Source organism: Rhinatrema bivittatum, chromosome 16, assembly GCF_901001135.1.
Source record: "Rhinatrema bivittatum chromosome 16, aRhiBiv1.1, whole genome shotgun sequence".
Lineage (NCBI taxonomy): Eukaryota > Metazoa > Chordata > Amphibia > Gymnophiona > Rhinatrematidae > Rhinatrema > Rhinatrema bivittatum.
In genome coordinates, this window is record NC_042630.1 from 4990217 (window position 1) to 5010614 (window position 20398).

At 48.1% G+C, this 20398-nt stretch overlaps 1 protein-coding gene across 2 annotated transcripts in view; it reads left to right on the forward strand.

The window, feature by feature from the left end:
* The first annotated feature begins 237 nt into the window (after positions 1-237).
* Positions 238-20398, forward strand: part of LOC115078357 (killer cell lectin-like receptor subfamily B member 1B allele C) — a 359813-nt gene continuing 339652 nt past the window's right edge. Inside the window, exons 1-5 of one of the 2 annotated variants that reach the window (XM_029581260.1) lie at positions 238-385; positions 9366-9464; positions 9565-9648; positions 19405-19589; positions 20186-20295. In XM_029581260.1, the coding sequence (XP_029437120.1) occupies positions 307-385; positions 9366-9464; positions 9565-9648; positions 19405-19589; positions 20186-20295 (557 nt within the window). In that variant the 5' untranslated portion in view covers positions 238-306. The remainder of the gene's footprint in view (positions 386-9365; positions 9465-9564; positions 9649-19404; positions 19590-20185; positions 20296-20398) is intronic. The other variant, XM_029581261.1, reaches the window with a different exon arrangement.

The window sequence follows — 20398 nt, forward strand, 5'->3', positions numbered from 1 at the left end:
AAAGTTAATTATCCTTAAATCTATGTGTGTATTCAGAACATGATAGTAAGTAGGTTTATTTTATGTATTTACATACCACCTAAAGGAAGTAAATTTGCAAAACTCTTTATCACATTTCCACCATGGGAGGGACTGGTCAGTCAGGCGGGGGGGAGGGATGAAGGAAGCTGCCACCCCAGGACACATTTAGCACTCTCTGATGTCACAGACTTCCTTCTCTAGCTGCCCTTCCCTGCTTCTGTGTCAGGGACACAATCTCCCCTCCGGGTATCAGTGCAGTCACCCCATGCTCTCCGGGCAGGGCAGATGGCAGGAGAGGTCCTTTACGCTGACCTAAAGCTCCCTGGGGCATCCTCCCAGCCGCCGTGCCATGCCAGTGGTCAGAGTAAGTGGATATCTCAGCTTTCTCCTCACTTATCCTTGTGTGGTCTCTGCTTGGCATTCGGCAGTCAGAGTGATTTTTAGAAATGAACATGGCAGATTGATCCTAAGTTGTAGCCGTTAGAAATCCTGGATTCAGGTGATGATACGGAGATGATCCATTCTCAAGACGACGGACAGGTTCTTTCCTGATTTTAATCCATGATGTTTCTATCTTCCTCTATCGTGCACGCCCTGAGTTTCAGCCACGCGGCACCGCTGGGATCGGGTGTGCTGAGCGGTATTTGCAGGGCTCAAATGTATGGAAGGGGAATTGGATTCGGACAGCAACCAACCCGGGCCTCGACCTTTATGGTTTGGAGAAGAAATAAGCTTGGGGGTAACCTGCTGATGCGGCTGTTACTGCCCTTAATCCCTAAGCCTGACCCTGCTGATGCGGCTCAGACATTGCTCTCCGCTTCCACGGCAAAGGTGAAGGGAAATGGGATTCAAACAGCATCCGAGGGCCCTGACTTTTACAGTCTGAGACTCTGATCAGCAGGGGGGTGACCGGAGCAGGGCGGCAGATACTGGGAGAAGCTTGCTGGGCAGACTGGGTGGGTCATTTGGTCCTTTTCTGCCGTCATTTCTATGTTTCTATGGCTTTCACCATTTTTGTGCCTATGGGATAAGGCTTGGTATTTTAGGCTCTTACTTAGCCAGAGTAATTAATTTCTAACACAGAAATATGAGCGTGGGAGCCAAGCCTGGTTGTGGGCATTAGGAGATGGTTACACATGTGACTAATCAAACCTCTTTAACTCAAGAGCCATTGCAAAACGTGAAGGAAAACGCGACTCCACGTTTTGCAGAGGACGCAGCTCTGCATTATGTTTTGGTCTTTAGCTGGCGTTATTTGCTACCTTGTTATGAGTTATCTGCAGGATGCATGAATACGGTGTTGGGGCGTTTTTCTCTCGCTGCAATCAAGCTGCACTGATTATTTGGGGCTGCAGAACTTCCCAGGCCTAGCGGAAAAATGTAGGAAAGTGAAGACTTGCACAGCCAGCGAGATATCGGCTCCTCACCTCACCTCACAGCCATCCGCCCCCCCCACGGGCTAAGACTGCCAGTCTGGGGGTGAATGCCAGGGGTTAGAGCTCCGGGCAGCGTCCAGACACCACGCAACGGGCCCAGTGCCGTTTCCTGCCTTTCATTATTCCTTCTAAAACGTCCTTTTCCCAAAAGGAATTAATTCCCTGCAATTTCAGGAAAGGGCAAAACAATCTTAACAGAGAAAAACAAAACACCCAGGCAAAGCAAAACTGTGCAGAGAGCACGGCTGGGACTTATCAGCTCTGAGGTTAAATTTGTGAATCAAACAGAAAAGAAACCACTGCTGCTGCTGCTTTTTGGACCCTTCCTTAAAGAGAGAGACTTTTTGGTATCCGTTCCTTTAATGAAGATTGTTTGGGGCAGTTTTCCTAGTGCCCGCCCTGGCGCAGAGTCTGGGGTCCCTGGGGGCTCTGCGCCCCTTTCAGAACTGCCCCAGGATCTGCCCTAGCTCGTTCTGCAGCTCCTCCAGAACAGCCAGCGGAGATTTAAAAATAGGAGGCGCCCGCGCTGTTTCCTCAGAGAGGCCTCCGGGAGCTCCTCCTCCTCCTCACCTGCGTAAAACTTTGCGCGTTTTTCAACCACGTGAGAGCGCGGCCATTCTCAGTCCATTTACTTGGCTAAAGCACTATTTAAATCCAGCACTTACCTGCTAAATGCATCTTCCAAGTGTAGGGTGATGCCAGCTAATTATATTACAGCCGTTAAATGCAGATTATAGAAAAGCATCAACCACCCCTTAAATAAAGACAGCTCAGCTCTTGGTGCCAGGGGAAAGCAGCTGGCAAAGAGCAGCGAGTCAGAACCAGTATAACGAGGAGACAGCTTACAAAGCTTAGCCGGGATCCTGCGCAGGTAGAAGGAGGAGCGACCTGGGCTGCTGGGCTGAACGCGCTGCAGCGGAGTCTCAGCCACCTACAAGGACGCACATGAACGTGACTGCATTAAGATGCTCTGAGGGAGGGAATTTATTCTCGTCCCTTTACTCTTCAAACGTTTATGCGCACGGAACCTTCCGCCGAACTCTGCGACGGGAGAAGCTGCAGGCGTGATCATAGCCGCGCACGGCAGCTCGACAGGCAAACTCAATTCCCGCCGGCACCTTGAATTTGGCAATCAGATCGGTCGAGTCCGGGCTTGGAAGCACGCGCGAAATGCTGCAGTAAGGCGCAGCGCTGAAAACTTAGAGGTTAACACGCAGGATGGGGGGTGCTGGGGAATCTGGAAATGGATCTAACCACGTTAAAATGGATTAATGAGGCTCCAGGGAGCCATTGTAAAATAATCCCCTCAGTAGAGGTAAAATTATGCGGTTTTGCTTGTGCGTGATAATCAACTTTGGTGTGGTTTTTAAATATTATTTATATCCAACTTTCATGATACTTCTAAGCACAAAGGAAGAGCAGGATCTGGGGTAATTGTATCTGAGGATCTTAAGGTGGTCCAACAGGTGGATAAAGCTGCTTGGATGCATAGGGAGGGGACTGGTCAGCAGAAAAAGGGAGGTGACACTGCCCCTGTATAAGACCCTGGTGAGACCTCACTGGGAATACTGAGTACAATTCTGGAGACCCCACCTCCAAAAGGATAGAAACAGGATGGGGTCACTCCAGAGGGAGGCTGCTAACATGATCGGTGGTCTTCCTTCTAAAATGAGGCCCTAAGTTTGTACTTGAAGCAATGGAGGGTGAAGGAACTCTCTCAAGGTCACAAGGAATATCAGGGGACTTCAACCTCAGTTTTCCTGGTTTCTTCAGCCTCCTACCCCCTAACAGCTTCTCTTAAACTTTGAAAAATGTACTCCTTGTACTTCTGAATTTGGCTCAGAGCTCTCTGCCGGTTGTTTCCAAGAGCTGAACTGTGAATTAGGTGCAAACTTTCACAAGGGCTTCGTTAGCCTCGATTTCCCCTACAAAATTCTCACCGACGTCCCTCCCACGTACCTTTTTTTTCATAAACTCTTCTTTATTGTTTTTTCTTTTCCAATAACATGAACGTCGGTATTAATCCTCCTGCAAACCAGTAAGTACCAAAATTAAGTAATCAGTAGTGAATGTTAAAGTTACAGCATTAATATTCGATAAAGAACCTCGCGTCACGACGCGGGCCGAATGCTTCTTACATAAACCCAAGCTGTTTCTAACTGGGAGCGATTCCCAGTGATCTCCACTGCCAATGTATCGTACGTAAACAATGATCAATAGCGCACACGCGCGAGATTTACCACGCTTGTCTCAGGTCTGCGGCAGCAGGAAACCGTAAAGAGCTGGGATGTAAAGGGTCCACTGCTTTCTATTCTAGTAACGGTAAATACGGCATCGCCAACGTCCATCTATCCAGCAATGGGCCCTTTTACTCAATCCAGACTGCTTAGCAGTAGTTTCCGGTTTCTTCTCAGGACATCAGGTTTTTCAGTTTGACCCAAAATGCAGAACTGGATTGACCACTTAATGCTGGGGATAGAGAAGAGGTCAGAAAGTCTCTGATACCTTTCCAAAATTCTTGGATATGAAGGCAGTTCCATAGGCGACGAAGAAAGGTTGCATCCATTTACCGTATTTACACAATGACTAGACGTCGAGGTTCCAGCTTTAAATGCCTTAAGCGGCCAGAAGTCTAACAGATTTATTATTTTATACTGCATCTCTCTCAAGGCTACACTTTGAGCAGCTTTATTTGTTTGTGCTGAGCATGCAAGAAGATCATCATCTGTGACGTCAGTCTCCAAATCTTTACCCTATACATCAGCGAGGGAGATTAATAGGTTGTACGCTGTGACAGAACGTAAATATTTATAGAACATCCACAGAGAGATTTTCCTCTTCTGATAGAGACAGCTTAATCGCTGAAATGGGCCAGAGGTAAATAATCCTTTGTTCTTTGTGAAGCTTTTTTCTATGTAACTCTTTGATTGTAAATACTGAAAAATATTGATATTTTGCATCAAAGAACGTGAAACCAAATGTGAAAAAGGATGCGCTTTGTTGGTAGTATTATCAGGTATACATATTACCTGGAGGAAAATCCAAATTACCAACTAGAGGAACATAGGGAGAGAATTCCTAAGGAAGGTTCACAATTAACGTCTGAAAAAGTTCCATGAGACTCCAACAGATTGTACCAGAATGGATTGCGCTATATGAACCGGAAATTAATTCCTCTTGGAATGTAGAACAAAACCAATGTCAAGAGGTGCAAGAAAGAGCAAAATCTTCCCCCCATAGTCTTGGAGACAAGTTTAAGTCCAGGGGCACCGGAGACTCCATCACCACCAGGCAATAGAAGGGTTTTACCTTCAAGCCTGTCAGGAATCTCTCCAGAGGACATTGGAAGTCAAGAGAGTATACAAGATGGGATACAAGGAATATCAAATACCGAATTAGATCCCCCGGTGGTTCTACAACCCCAAATTAGTGGAAATTGGAGATCTTCAAGTAAAAGCTAGAGAGACTAGTACACCAAAGCCCAAGACATCAGATTTAACTAAATCTGTGACTTTAAAACCAAGTAATATAACGCTGGAATCATTGTGGTATTATATGGTAAAGCTGGATGGTTTAATTGTCAACTTAACTGATCAAGTGAAACAGGTTAACATTTCATTAAAGGAGAATATAGGGAAGACAGAGGATCAACAAAAAAAGATCAATGAGTTAGATAATCGTTTAGTAAATATAGAAAAAGTTCAAGGTTATCAGATAAAGAGTGAAATGGAAATCCAAAAAAGGGTGGAAAATGTAGAGAATTCAATTAGAACTCTCAATTTGAGTGTAACTAATTTTCCTATAAATAAAACGGTTGAATTATTTAAATCTTATTTTAACACAGATTTTAAAAATTCCAGACCAGTCTTACCCAGTGATAATTAGGGCTTTTTATGTTGGGATGAGGAAAAACGACCGAGAAATGGCGATCAAAGACAGAATAAATATGTGGAAAAAGAAGGGGGAAAAATAGCTGATCAAGAACAAGGTATTCAAGAATCTTTAGATGTTTCAGGTTTGTTAAACAAATCACAGGAGGAAATAGAAGTTAGAAATAGAAGCACGCTGTTAATCCATTTTGCCTTTATAACAGACAAAGAGAATATTATGAAATTTTTTTTCTGTAACAGAATTAAAACATTCTATGGGCAAAGAATATGGATCTTTCCCGACTTAATAAGAAATACACAATTACGTAGGAAAACATTTCTAGCTTTAAAAAAGGAGGTTGTAGACAAGGGGGGCTTTTTTCTGTTAAAATACCCATGCAGATGTATAGTTAAATTGGAAGGGAAGGATTATTCCTTTATGGAGCTGAGCAATTGAAAGGTCTTCTGGGGAATTAGGTAAGAAAAGTAGATAGGGTATCATTGTACCTTCTTTATTGTTTAATTACCTATATAGAAAATATTGCTGAATTTTTCCATCTTTTACTGATAAAGTCGGATTCTCTTAAATTTCCTTTATTTAGTTAGGGTAATCAGTATATTTGATTCTCTTGTTTATTATTGAATTGTCATTATGATGGTTATTCTGTAATACTGATACCGCAATTACCAAAAAACAAGTAAATGCTTGTAATTTATGTTGTGAAAAATGCATAAAAAAAAAAAAAAAAAAAAAGGTGCAAGAAAGCTTTATTCAAACAGGCAAAGAGAGTTATGCTTGCCTCCCCACCATTCCCCCACGGATATTAAACTGCAAGCTATAAGATTTCAAATTGGAAACTCCTGGTCCACTCTCATCCCTCGAAGCCATTTATTTAGATAAGGCCATCCTAGGCTTCCACTCTCGCCACAGGAATTTGTTAAATAACTGAAAAAATCAAGTGAAGATCCCTGCGAAGGATAAGTAATGGAGCCATTTAAAACAGGTATAGAAGTTTAGGAAGCAGAATCATCTTCACTAGGGCCACCCGGCCCATTAGCGATAGTGGAAAATGCATCCATGCATCCAGCTGCCATCTGAATTCACTACATAAAGTGTGGGGTCTGGGTGCATCCAAGGGAAGTTGCAGCCCAAGTCCATGGAAATGGTTGCCAACGAGACTGGAGTTGACCACTAATATCTAATCCTTTCCATTTGCCCAGATTCAATTTCAGCCCTGAGAAATGCCCAACTACTTCAATAGTATGTAATACTGTTGGGAGGGATTGCTTTGCATGAGTCAGTCATCAGCATGCCGTCTGCGAACAGTAAGAGCTAATTTTCCATTCCTTGAATGTGCATATCACCTTTTGATTCTGAATACATGGCTCTAAAGTTTTATAAACAATAGAGGTGACAGTGGGCAGCCGTGTCTTGTACTGCGAGACAGCACAAATGGGAGTGAAATTATCGCATTAACATTGACGAATGCGGTTGGGGATTGGAATATAATAGTTATAGCTTCAAAAACTATGCCCTACAAAACCATATTGTGTCAAAACATAACGTAAACATTTCCAGGACACCCTGTCCAATGCTTTGTCAATGTCAAAACTTAGTACTAGGGGTCTATAGGTTTGAAGTAAAGACTAGACTCCATTGCCAACAATAGCGTGCGTATGTTGACGTTGGAATGGCTTCCAAAAACAAAACTGACTGCTCCGCAGAGATCAAACTAGGCATGATATATCTGAACCTGTTAGCTATAAATTTAGCATACATTTTTACGTCTAGGTTTGACAATGAAATTGGGCAATATGAGGAGAATTTTTGGTGATACTAGCCTCGCTCATAGTTTTAGGCATTTGACCATATATGTGATGGAGAAAGAGAACAAATAACCGGACTATGGTCTGAAATCTCTAAAGGGCCAATAGTTGTGTCTGCTATTTTTGGAAACAAAGACTCTGAAACTAAAATATAATGAATTCTGGACCACGAGTCATGTGTGCCCTGGCATGATGGGGGAACTCCTTAGTTCCTGGACTGAGGGTTCTCCAAATATCTATGATTTTCAGATTGTTACATAGAAATCCCACCCCCTTTGTATTATGGGCAGTGGTCATTGCAGGGGTCCCACTCTTATCTAATTGGGGGGGTCAGCCACACCTCCCATAATAAGGGGGCATAGACAGAAACTAGCACAACTTTTTTCCGAATAATTTACTGCTAACTACTACACAAGGGCCCTCCGGGTCTGCATAGCTGCTTTTATGGATAAGGACAGCTACCCCACAACGCATACAGAACCAGAAGCGGAGAAAGCTTGAGATAATCCTCTCTTTCTTAATGTCGCATGTTTCTGATTCTTACAGATGTGTTTCCTGCAGAAAAACTATATTGCTTTCCATTCTGTTTAACTGCGATGTGATTTTTTCTCTTTTAATCAGTGACCCCATACCCGCAGCATTCCAAGACACCTCTTTAAGTTGTGTTCCCATTGTATTGGGTACTGAATGACGGAATATAAAAATCAGTAAATAAATAATAATTGGTAATACTTTGAAAAACTTTGGACTTGATTATTGAGAGGGAAGGCTATGCTGTCCCAGTACGAGCCACAGCCACCACCCACATTAATACTGAACCTGGCCATCAGGGACATCATCACCGTAGCCACTAGGCCTGCAGTCGCTCCCCCTCCCTCTTCTCTACAATCCATCCCCATTTTATAGGCACGGTTCCCCACAACTAATTTAACAATACCAGGCAATTAGCATCAATAACCAAACCCTGGTTCTTCATAAAGATCAAATCTCCCAAATTAAACCACACGCTCTTCCCATAGGGAGCTGGAGACACCTTGGTTGTGTTCAGGTGCCTTCGCCATAGTGTTAACACTTATTTAAGCCTTTTATACACTGTCATTCCTCATAAAGATCACAACGGTTCTCAATAGACTTCAGCGATCATGGCTGTTTGACAGTTTGAGGAGGCATTCATAATACGGGTCAATACATTCATAACTCAGGTCGAGATGGAGAACAATCAATGCAACAGGTCAACAACTGAAAAAAACCGCATATCATAACAATGCAAACAATGGCTGGATCTTAATATCAGCTGCTTATCAGCGAATCGAATCAGAGACGCCATTTAGAAATTTCTGTCTGAATCCACATCCTCACAGACTACTGAAGAGTTGTTATGCCAGGTTTTCAGCCTTGCTGGATATTGCAGGGCAAACCTAAACTCTCTCTTCACCAAAAGAGGGCAGATACCTTTGCAGAACAATCAAGATTTCGTGTTCTTGGAATTGTAACACATTGCACTTCTGGTCAGCCTGTAATATGATCCTAATTCAGCAATTTAACAATTACCACTCGTGGTTCCTTTCTGTTGGCCTGTGCTGCTCCTAGGAGGTGAGCGAGCTCAATGTTTAAGCCCGAGGGAAGCAGGAAGCTACATTTCCAGATTACTCAGCAATCAGATCTCGTTTAAGGATCCAGGAATGCCGACTATTCTCTAATTCCTAAGTCTTCCAGCTTCCCAGCTTGCTCTCTAATCTGCTGCTCCAGCTCATGAAGTTTGGGTTGTGCGGCCACGGAATCGTCTTCCACGTCCCTCAATCTGCCCTCACGTTGACCCATGCGCGGCCTGATCGCAGTCTCAAGAATTTGCGCTGAGAGGGAATCAAGTTCCCACTCAGAGCTGCTACGATGGAGGCGGTCAATGTCGCCACTTGTGAAGAGCTCAGCTCCGTTCGGGAGACGTTTTCCTTGCCGGTTGCCATTTTGGATACCGTGAGACGCGGTAAACGTTTTTCTCTCTTTGCCGATCTGCTACTCACAACCGAACAAGCAGGCAAAATGTGAATCTCCGCTCCATCCTGCACACGCTGCCTGCGCTTTAAGCCCGATTTCCCACCGGTTCAGCTAAGTGGTAAGTAAAATGTGGGGACGGCGCCCGGGATGAAATATCAGGGCTCACCGCATCACGTGACCTCTGACATCTTTCTCTAACCTTTCCTTGTATTTCCAGCCAAGCCACACATCCCGCCCTGGTATCGTCCAGCTTTCAGAATAAGCGGGGTCCTTAATGTTGCTCTGCTCCTGGCCGTGATTGCCGTGGGAATTTTCGGTAAGTGCTGTATCCTGAAATCATGCATGTAACATGTATTTAACGTGTATGTAAAGCAGCGCTTACGATTTAAACAGCACGAGGCCACTCTTCTTGTTAGCAGGATTCCTGTGCAATCAGGACGACTCCGATACAAGGGCGTGGGGAACCCGGCAGAATGATTCCTCTCCATGTCCCTCAGCAGGTGAGCTCCCCATCGCCTCCCCTCTCCTCTCTCACTCCAGATCTCTCCTTCCCTGCTTCCTTATCTCCTCGGCTCTGGCTCTCATAGGGATATTTCCCCTTTTTCAGCCCCGTTAGTTCCTCTTCTCTCCTTTTACTTTTAGCTCAGTCAGAACCAGGGTTGGGATCCTGGCCCCATGAGACACCAGGGGTCGCCCTTAATGATGACCCTAACACCGTACACCCTCCCGGGGCTGGGAGTCCTGCCTGGGCGGCTTCCTCAGTGCCAGCACAGCCGGGAGCAAAGATCCCACAGGGGAATCGAACAGGGAACCGGATTCACTGACACTGAGTGATCGGACCTGCCCCCTCCTTCCGCTTCTTCCTGTTTCCCCCCATCTTCTCACACAGGGGCCCTCTCCTCCTCACTCACCCATCACTTCTCCCTTTGTTTTCTCTCTCTTCTTCCCTTCCTCCATCTCTACCCTAATCCCCCTCTCCTACTTACACCGTCCCTTCTCTCCTCCACTTTTCTCACCACATCTCCCCACTCCTCCATTTTCTCCTTTCTTATTTCTGTCCATAACCTCTCACTCCCCCACCTCTGAGGATCCTCTGTGCCCGTCCCAGGCTTGACCCCTCACTCCCCACCTCTGAGGATCCTCTGTGCCCATCCCAGGCTTTACCCCTCACTCCCCCACCTCTGAGGATCCTCTGTGCTTATCCCAGGCTTTACCCCTCACTCCCCCACCTCTGAGGATCCTCTGTGCTTATCCCAAGCTTTACCCCTCACTCCCCCCACGTCTGAGGATCCTCTGTGCTTATCCAAGCTTTACCCTCACTCCCCCACCTCTGAGGATCCTCTGTGCTTATCCCAGGCTTTACCCCTCACTCCCCCCACCTCTGAGGATCCTCTGTGCTTATCCCTCACTCCCCCACCTCTGAGGATCCTCTGTGCCCGTCCCAGGCTTTACCCCTCACTCCCCCACCTCTGAGGATCCTCTGATGCTCGTCCCAGGCTTTACCCCTCACTCCCCCACCTCTGAGGATCCTCTGTGCTCGTCCCAGGCTTTACCCCTCACTCCCCCCACCTCTGAGGATCCTCTGTGCTCATCCCAGGCTTTACCCCTCACTCCCCCCCTCTGAGGATCCTCTGTGCTTATCCCAGGCTTTACCCCTCACCTCCCCCACCTCTGAGGATCCTCTGTGCTTTATCCCAGGCTTTACCCCCTACTCCCCACCTCTGAGGATCCTCTGTGCTTATCCCAGGCTTTACCCCCTCACCTCCCCACCTTCTGAGGGACTCCTCTGTGCTTATCCCAGGCTTTACCCCCTCACTCCCCCACCTCTGGAGGATCCCATACAACCGTCTGTGCTTATCCCAGGCTTTACCCCTCACTCCCCCACCTCTGAGGATCCTCTGTGCTTATCCCAGGCTTTACCCCTCACTCCCCCACCTCTGAGGATCCTCTGTGCTTATCCCAGGCTTTACCCTCACTCCCCCACCTCTGAGGATCCTCTGTGCTTATCCCAGGCTTTACCCCTCACTCCCTCACCTCTGAGGATCCTCTGTGCTTATCCCAGGCTTTACCCCTCACTCCCTCACCTCTGAGGATCCTCTGTGCTTATCCCAGGCTTTACCCCTCACTCCCCCACCTCTGAGGATCCTCTGTGCTTATCCCAGGCTTTACCTCTCACTCCCCCACCTCTGAGGATCCTCTGTGCTTATCCCAGGCTTTACCCCTCACTCCCCCCACCTCTGAGGATCCTCTGTGCTTATCCCAGGCTTTCTTCAATTGCAAGATATAAGGTTGGATTGCAGAGGGTTTTAGAGTCTGGTGTTTTGAGTTCTTCAATGTTTATGACTGGGGGAACATTGAGTACATGGCAGGCCAGGGTCTCTATAGTGGTTTTAGTTTTCACTATCAATGTGATATCCAAAATTAAAGAGGGTGAAACCATCCCACATCAGAGAAATGTCAGTATTGTACGTATCCACAATGTAATTCAGTTAGGCTCTTGGGTCTACATGATTTGTATGATACACAAAACACACACATAGCAAACCTGACCTAAATAGGCCCGAGCAGGCACTGATGCACTACCTGCATGCTGACAGAGACATAAGAAAGAACATAAGAACATAAGAAAATGCCATACTGGGTCAGACCAAGGGTCCATCAAGCCCAGCATCCTGTTTTCCAACAGTGGCCAATACAGGCCACAAGAACCTGGCAAGTACCCAAAAACTAAAGTCTATTCCATGTAACCATTGCTAATGGCAGTGGCTATTCTCTAAGTGAACTTAATAGCAGGTAATTGGACTTCTCCTCCAAGAACTTATCCATCCTTTTTTAACACAGCTACACTAACTGCACTAACCACATCCTCTGGCAACAAATTCCAGAGTTTAATTGTGCGTTGAGTAAAAAAGAACTTTCTCCGATTAGTTTTAAACCATTACGGGTACCTCCCCAACATCCTCTTCAGTAAACACCGAAGCACAGAAATCATTTAATCTTTCTGCGATGGCCTTATCTTCTCTAAGTGCCCCTTTAACCCCTCGATCATCTAATGGTCCAACTGACTCCCTCACAGGCTTTCTGCTTCGGATATATTTAAAAAAAGTTTTTACTGTGAGTTTTTGCCTCTACAGCCAACTTCTTTTCAAATTCTCTCTTAGCCTGTCTTATCAATGTCTTACATTTAACTTGCCAATGTACCCCCTTCCTTCCTGTGCCTGTAGCTTGCCTCTTCCTCCTGACTTACCCCCTTCCTTCCTGTGCCTGTAGCTTGCCTCTTCCTCTTGGCTTACCCCCTTCCTTCCTGTGCCCATAGCTTGCCTCTTCCTCTTGGCTTACCCCCTTCCTTCCTGTGCCTGTAGTTTGTCTCTTCCTCCTGGCTTACGTCCTTCCTTCCTGTGCCTGTAGTTTGCCTCTTCCTCCTGGCTTACCCCCTTCCTTCCTGTGCCCGTAGCTTGCCTCTTCCTCCTGGCTCACCCCCTGTCCTTCCTGTGCCTGTAGCTTGCCTCTTCCTCCTGGCTTACCCCCTTCCTTCCTGTGCCTGTAGCTTGCCTCTTCCTCCTGCCTCACCCCCTTCCCTCCCGTGCCTGTAGCTTGCCTCTTCCTCCTGGCTCACCCCCTTCCCTCCTGTGCCTGTAGCTTGCCTCTTCCTCCTGGCTTACCCCCTTCCTTCCTGTGCCTGTAGCTTGCCTCTTCCTCCTGGGCTTACCCCCTTCCCTCCTGTGCCTGTTGCTTGCCTCTTCCTCCTGGCTTACCCCCCTTCCCTCCTGTGCTGTTGCTTGCCTCTTCCTCCTGCTTACCTTCCTTCCTTCCTGTGCCTGTAGCTTGCCTCTTCCTCCTGGCTTACCTCCTTCCTTCCTGTGCCTGTAGCTTGCCTCTTCCTCCTGGCTTACCTACCTTCCTGTGCCTGTAGTTTGGCCTCTGTCCTCTGGCTTACCCCCTTCCGTCCTGTGCCTGTAGCTTGCCTCTTCCTCCTGGCTTACCCCCTTCCCTCCTGTGCTGTAGCTTGCCTCTTCCTCCTGGATCACCCCCTTCTCCCTCCCGTGCCTGTAGCTTGCCTCTTCCTCCTGGATCACCACCCCTTCCTCCCCGTGCCTGTAGCTTGCCTCTTCCTCCTGCTTACCCCTTCCCTCCCGTGCCTGTAGCTTGCCTCTTCCTCCTGCCTTACCCCCTTCCCTCCCGTGCCTGTAGCTTGCCTCTTCCTCCTGGCTTACCCCCCTTCCTCCCGTGCGTGTAGCTTGGCCTCTTCCTCCTGGCTTACCCCCTTCCTTCCCGTGCCTGTAGTTTGCCTCTTCCTCCTGGCTTACCCCCTTCCTTCCCGTGCCTGTAGTTTTCCTCTTCCTCCTGGCTTACCCCCTTCCTTCCTGTGCCTGTAGCTTGCCTCTTCCTCCTGGCTTACCCCCTTCCTTCCTGTGCCTGTAGCTTGCCTCTTCCTCCTGGCTTACCCCCTTCCTTCCTGTGCCTGTAGCTTGCCTCTTCCTCCTGGCTTACCCCCTTCCTTCCTGTGCCTGTTGCTTGCCTCTTCCTCCTGGCTTACCTCCTTCCTTCCTGTGCCTGTAGCTTGCCTCTTCCTCCTGGCTTACCTCCTTCCTTCCTGTGCCTGTAGCTTGCCTCTTCCTCCTGGCTTACCTCCTTCCTTCCTGTGCCTGTAGCTTGCCTCTTCCTCCTGGCTTACCTCCTTCCTGTGCCTGTAGCTTGCCTCTTCCTCCTGGCTCACCCCCTTCCTTCCTGTGCCTGTAGCTTGCCTCTTCCTCCTGCCTCCCCCCCTTCCTTCCTGTGCCTGTAGCTTGCCTCTTCCTCCTGGCTTACCCCCTTCCCTCCCGTGCCTGTAGCTTGCCTCTTCCTCCTGCCTTACCCCCCTTCCCTCCCGTGCCTGTAGCTTGCCTCTTCCTCCTGGCTTACCCCCTTCCTTCCCGTGCGTGTAGCTTGCCTCTTCCTCCTGGCTTACCCTCTTCCTTCCCGTGCGTGTAGCTTGCCTCTTCCTCCTGGCTTACCCTCTTCCTTCCCGTGCCTGTAGCTTGCCTCTTCCTCCTGGCTTACCCCCTTCCTTCCCGTGCCTGTAGTTTTCCTCTTCCTCCTGGCTTACCCCCTTCCTTCCCGTGCCTGTAGCTTGCCTCTTCCTCCTGGCTTACCCCCTTCCTTCCCGTGCCTGTAGCTTGCCTCTTCCTCCTGGCTTACCCCCTTCCTTCCCGTGCCTGTAGCTTGCCTCTTCCTCCTGGCTTACCCCCTTCCTTCCCGTGCCTGTAGCTTGCCTCTTCCTCCTGGCTTACCCCCTTCCCTCCCGTGCCTGTAGCTTGCCTCTTCCTCCTGGCTTACCCCCTTCCCTCCCGTGCCTGTAGCTTGCCTCTTCCTCCTGGCTTACCCCCTTCCCTCCCGTGCCTGTAGCTTGCCTCTTCCTCCTGGCTTACCCCCTTCCCTCCCGTGCCTGTAGCTTGCCTCTTCCTCCTGGCTTACCCCCTTCCTTCCCGTGCCTGTAGCTTGCCTCTTCCTCCTGGCTTACCCCCTTCCCTCCTGTGCCTGTAGCTTGCCTCTTCCTCCTGGCTTACCTCCTTCCTTCCTGTGCCTGTTGCTTGCCTCTTCCTCCTGGCTTACCCCCTTCCTTCCTGTGCCTGTAGCTTGCCTCTTCCTCCTGGCTTACCCCCTTCCTTCCTGTGCCTGTAGCTTGCCTCTTCCTCCTGGCTTACCCCCTTCCTTCCTGTGCCTGTAGCTTGCCTCTTCCTCCTGGCTTACCCCCTTCCTTCCTGTGCCTGTAGCTTGCCTCTTCCTCCTGCCTTACCCCCTTCCTTCCTGTGCCTGTAGCTTGCCTCTTCCTCCTGCCTTACCCCCTTCCTTCCTGTGCCTGTAGCTTGCCTGTTCCTCCTGCCTTACCCCCTTCCTTCCTGTGCCTGATGCTTGCCTCTTCCTCCTGGCTTACCTCCTTCCTGTGCCTGTAGCTTGCCTCTTCCTCCTGGCTCACCCCCTTCCTTCCTGTGCCTGTAGTTTGTCTCTTCCTCCTGGCTTACGTCCTTCCTTCCTGTGCCTGTAGCTTGCCTCTTCCTCCTGGCTTACCCCCTTCCTTCCTGTGCCTGTAGCTTGCCTCTTCCTCCTGCCTTACCTCCTTCCCTCCTGTGCCTGTAGCTTGCCTCTTCCTCCTGGCTTACCCCCTTCCCTCCTGTGCCTGTAGCTTGCCTCTTCCTCCTGGCTTACCCCCTTCCTTCCTGTGCCTGTAGCTTGCCTCTTCCTCCTGGCTCACCCCCTTCCCTCCTGTGCCTGTAGCTTGCCTCTTCCTCCTGACTTACCCCCTTCCATCCTGTGCCTGTAGCTTGCCTCTTCCTCCTGGCTTACCCCCTTCCTTCCTGTGCCTGTAGCTTGCCTCTTCCTCCTGGCTCACCCCCTTCCTTCCTGTGCCTGTAGCTTGCCTCTTCCTCCTGCCTTACCTCCTTCCCTCCTGTGCCTGTAGCTTGCCTCTTCCTCCTGGCTTACCCCCTTCCATCCTGTGCCTGTAGCTTGCCTCTTCCTCCTGGCTCACCCCCTTCCTTCCTGTGCCTGTAGCTTGCCTCTTCCTCCTGGCTTACCCCCTTCCATCCTGTGCCTGTAGCTTGCCTCCACTTCTCTGCAACTCTCACCTCTCCAGTGCATTCACAATGACTGCAGGCTACACAGTTTGATGCTTTTATGGTTCCCAGGCTGTGCTCTGCCTACCAACTCCAGGGGAGGGGGGTCCAGAAGTGATCCACACTGTTCCCTGGGCTTATAAAGAGAAAATAAGCCCTGGCTGAGACTGGAGGGAGTCACTAATTCAAAGCAGCCCAGCTCCAGCTGGAATCCTGCTTTCTCTTATGCAGCCAGGGCTGGTGCAAGGGTAGTAGGTGTCATAGGCGACCCTTACAGCCCTGAACACACTCCTGGCCCCACCCGTCCCATAAATAACTTAAAAACATGCATTTATAGTGAAAGATTTCACATGAAAGAATATTCAGTATTTTAAGGTAAAAATATCACTTATAATATGTGCATTAAATACTTGCACTGCTATGGTAGGAACCAGAAAACTCTGGGAAAAAAAAAAAAGACACCTGCAGCCACAAGGTACTGGGAGTAATGTAAAGCATGCCAGCTGTCAGAAAGCTTTAAGTAAACTGAATTACAATATAGTAAACTTCCCATACAAAACAGCACTAATTGTCAGCACTCAAACATCAGCAGCCCTATCTATGAAAAGACAACACTGCAAATATTGCACCAGGCCCTATAACACCAATACACCTAATATTAAGTAAACAGAAGAAGCCAAGCTGAAGAGCCTGACACAGAAACTCCATGCTAGCAGAATACATCACCTCAGTCACACATGCAGAACACAGACAGAGCCTCACCAAATACAGAATAAAGAGAAGGTATAACTAGAAACAAGCAGACAAACTAAATTGGAAACCGTAACAAGACAGACTCCGTATGCAGAGCAACAATGGAAAAACAAACATCACCATTCCTCATTAAACAATAAAATCAAGATATATAAACCTTCAATCATAATAGTAAAACTATCATTAAAAAAACCCCCAAAATATTTCAAAGCAGCTGATGAATAGAACATCCAATGATTAAAAACATATAACATTTTATTCTTAAAGTTTCCAAGCATGAATAAAATATTTCAAACAGCAGACACATCAAATAACACCCAACAATTAAAACTAAAGCTAAAAAAAAAATCCCTTGCTCTCCATACCTGGGAACTTTAGACTCGAGTCACCCTGAGATTGTTGTGGATTAGTCAGGGATAGGAGATGTGCCCAGACTTTCTCCTCTCTCTCATACACAAACCCTAGCACACATTCATTCTCGCACAAACTCCCTTATATTCTCTCACACACATGCTGACTGGCTCACATATGTTCACTGGTTTAAATAGTCTTTTTCCTCACACATATACTCACTGTTCTCATTCACACACACACATGCTCTGGAAAGCACAGCAAGCCTGACTGTATTATTATTCAGTGCAACAATGGAAAAGCAGAAACATAATCACTCCTCATAAAACATTAAGCAATAAAGTCAAGAAATATATAACATCATTCACAGTATTAAAACCATACTAATAGAAAGAATACATATGTCAAGCAGGCAACAGCCAATGAACATTCAGTAATTAAAAGGACTCACTTTTTTTTTTTAATATTGCCCAAATTCTGAATATTTCAAACAGCAGACACATGAAATTTAAAATAATAGGATTAAAAATATCCAGCATTCCATACCTAGGATCTTCTGACTTCCAGTCACCCAGAGATTGTTGTGGATTGGGAAGGGTCTTCAGAATCTTTATCCTCTCTCTCCACCCTCACATACCCTCGCTGTCACACACAGGGGCTCTCTCATACTCACATATATGCTGTCACATACATATTTTTATTTATTTTATTTATTTTAAGTTTTTCTATACCGGCATTCGCGATGAAAATCGCATCATGTCGGTTTACAATTAACAAGTGCAGAGGGTACAAAAAATAATAAATAATAATGATAATAATAATAATAATAATAATAGGCTCTCTTGCTCTCACACACCCAGGCACTTTGTCTTTTTCACATGCAGACTCTCGCAGACACATGCAGGCTGCCTTGCTTTCTCATGCATACAGTCTTGGACATACGCAGGCTCTCTTGCTTTCTTATACACATGCAGGATCTCACACACACAAGCAGGCTGTCACACACATGTCCACTCACTCTCTCATGCACACATGCAGGGTCTTACATACTACCACATGCAGGCTGACGCATACATACATGCAGGCACTCTCTCACACACATACACATCTACAGCTTTCAGGCCTCCCCCTTTCTTCTGGGCCTTGTCTTTGCCGCTGTTGGATGGCAGCGCTGCTCCTCACTGCCCAAACGGAGGTGGAAGGAATCCACTGTTACTGTGCGGTTCCTGCAGTTAGGGGGGAGGGGGAGGGTCACACAGCCTTGCAGGCCTCTCTCCTAGCCCTACAAGTTTCTCTTTGGGCTGCAGCTAGGATAGGACATTTCCACAGACCAGGACTGGGCCAGGGGAGGGGAGAAGAGAGATGGTGCCCCTCATTAGCATAAATGTTAGATACAGTGATTAGGCACTGCAAAGGCTGCATCTGTGTCTGCATTAAAGGGAGATAATGAATTGAGAGGCTGCACACAGGCAAGAATTTCTCTCACAGCCTCTCAGGACTATGAAGGGGGCCCCTGCCACTCACCTGCTCCCCATTTCAGTTTCTCATGGATTATAAGCGGGCATTGATGGGTAGCACAAAGCTTTTCCTCTGTCCCTCTCCATGCACACAGACACTCACTCTGTCACACACTCACTCTGTGTCACACACACACACATCCACATTCATTCTGTCACACACATCCACATTCATTCTGTCACACACATACACACACTCACTCACTCACTCGTACATGCTCCCGCTCTCTTTCACACATGATCTCAGAGGGTCAGAGGCACGCTGGGCAGGGAAGGGGGAAAAGAGGGGAGAACCAGGGCTGTCAGAGGAGGCAAACAGCTGCACAGGGGGCACTAATGCACCTCATCAGAGGACCGGCCACCATTGTAGTGGAATAAGCCCCAATGTGGCTGCCAGTCACGTCATCCAAGGAGGCATTGCCTGCTCCCACCCCCAGCCATGTTAATTACATTCCCTGGGGTACTGAGCAGGTGGTCACTGCTAGAGAGATCTGTGGAGCCCCTGGAGCTCTGCTGTGCCCCCCCCCCTCCCCCAGAGCTGGGAGGAGGAATACAATGCAGCCCTCCCCCTGAGAGGCCCCCACCCTGCCTGCCTCTCCCTGTAAGTAGGGGGCTGTGGGGGAGAGGAGGAGTTACCTGCAGAACCGGGACCTTTCTGACTGGATGCAGCGCCGCAGGCCTGAGAACCCCAGCAGACGCCCCTCGTCTTCTCTTCGACTGGGCAGTGTAAAAAAATAATAATCACGTGATGGGAGCTACAGGGGCCACCGATAGGGGAATCCACCCCCCACATACACGGGTACCCAGCCTCTCACACAGTCACGTATAAGTATTCAGCCCCCAGAAAGACCTGCATGCACCATGCACTCACTGCTCCTACCACAGGGTGACCTGCCTCCTGCCCCTAACTTTAAATCAACCCCCGCTAAGAAAGCTTGGTCTGTCCAGTCTCTCCCTCTCTTACCCCTTTAAATGCCACTGCAGCTTTTTACTGATTTTCTGGACTAACCGATTGTATAAAATGTGCTTACAATATTCACAGCAGCCCTGTGTCCTTGTCTTCCTGGAAATGAATTCGGGTTTCAGCCCTGCCCCATGAACTGGCCCCAGCACAAGGGAAAGTGCTATTACTTCTCTAGAGACCCTGAGAGGAACTGGAGCAGGAGCCGTGAGGACTGTGCAGAGAGGGACTCTCAGCTCCTGGTGATACAGGACCAGGAGGAGAAGGTGAGGAGCCATGCGTATGGCAGAAAGGTTACTCAGGGGTACAGCACAGATCTCACTGAGTCCTGAGCACTGCAAGGGGACAGGGAGTGAAGGAGAAGCAGGAAAGAGGTCAGGGTTACAATGCAAGAAAGCACAAATCCAGCCCAGCAAATGTATCCTACAGATTCAGAGATTTGTTTAACGCAAACCCAATGTGATCTCTCGAGTCCCACTGGACCCTTCCTCCTGGAGAGATGAGCAAGTCAGAGGAAGGCTCCAGTAGGATTGGATATTTGGATAATGCCTTAAATAAATCTTTTTCTGTATCTAACTTGAATTATTTTCCTCACAAAATTGAATTTGGGAATCTAAATTTCCTCCTCTGCCTTCCTCACTTCTGTGCACACCTGAGGCTGTACATCCATGGGACGGGAGGTGAGAGGATGCTTTGGGTATAAATAAAGATTAATACTCACCGAGCTGGAATGTTACTTTTCCTGGGGGCAGGGGTGCATTGAACAGGTCTCGTCTCTGTGGGATTTTCCTTGCTCGGGGCTTCTGGTTCTCAGGTTTGCTTTGTGAGATGCACAGAAGGTTTCTGTTCTGTGTTTGCACAGGATTTCATACACCGTACAATAGGTGACAGGTATCACTGGATCGGACTTCACCTCCCAGCACCGGGGAGGAACTGGACCTGGCTGGACGGCTCCCCCTTCAATCAAACGCTGTAAGTGGCTCCCCAGGATGTTTTCAAGCTCAGTTTAAGTTACGATGGCTCTGGTTTCCCTCTCACTTCAGGGATCCCCTATAGCACATAAAGCACCGGAGGG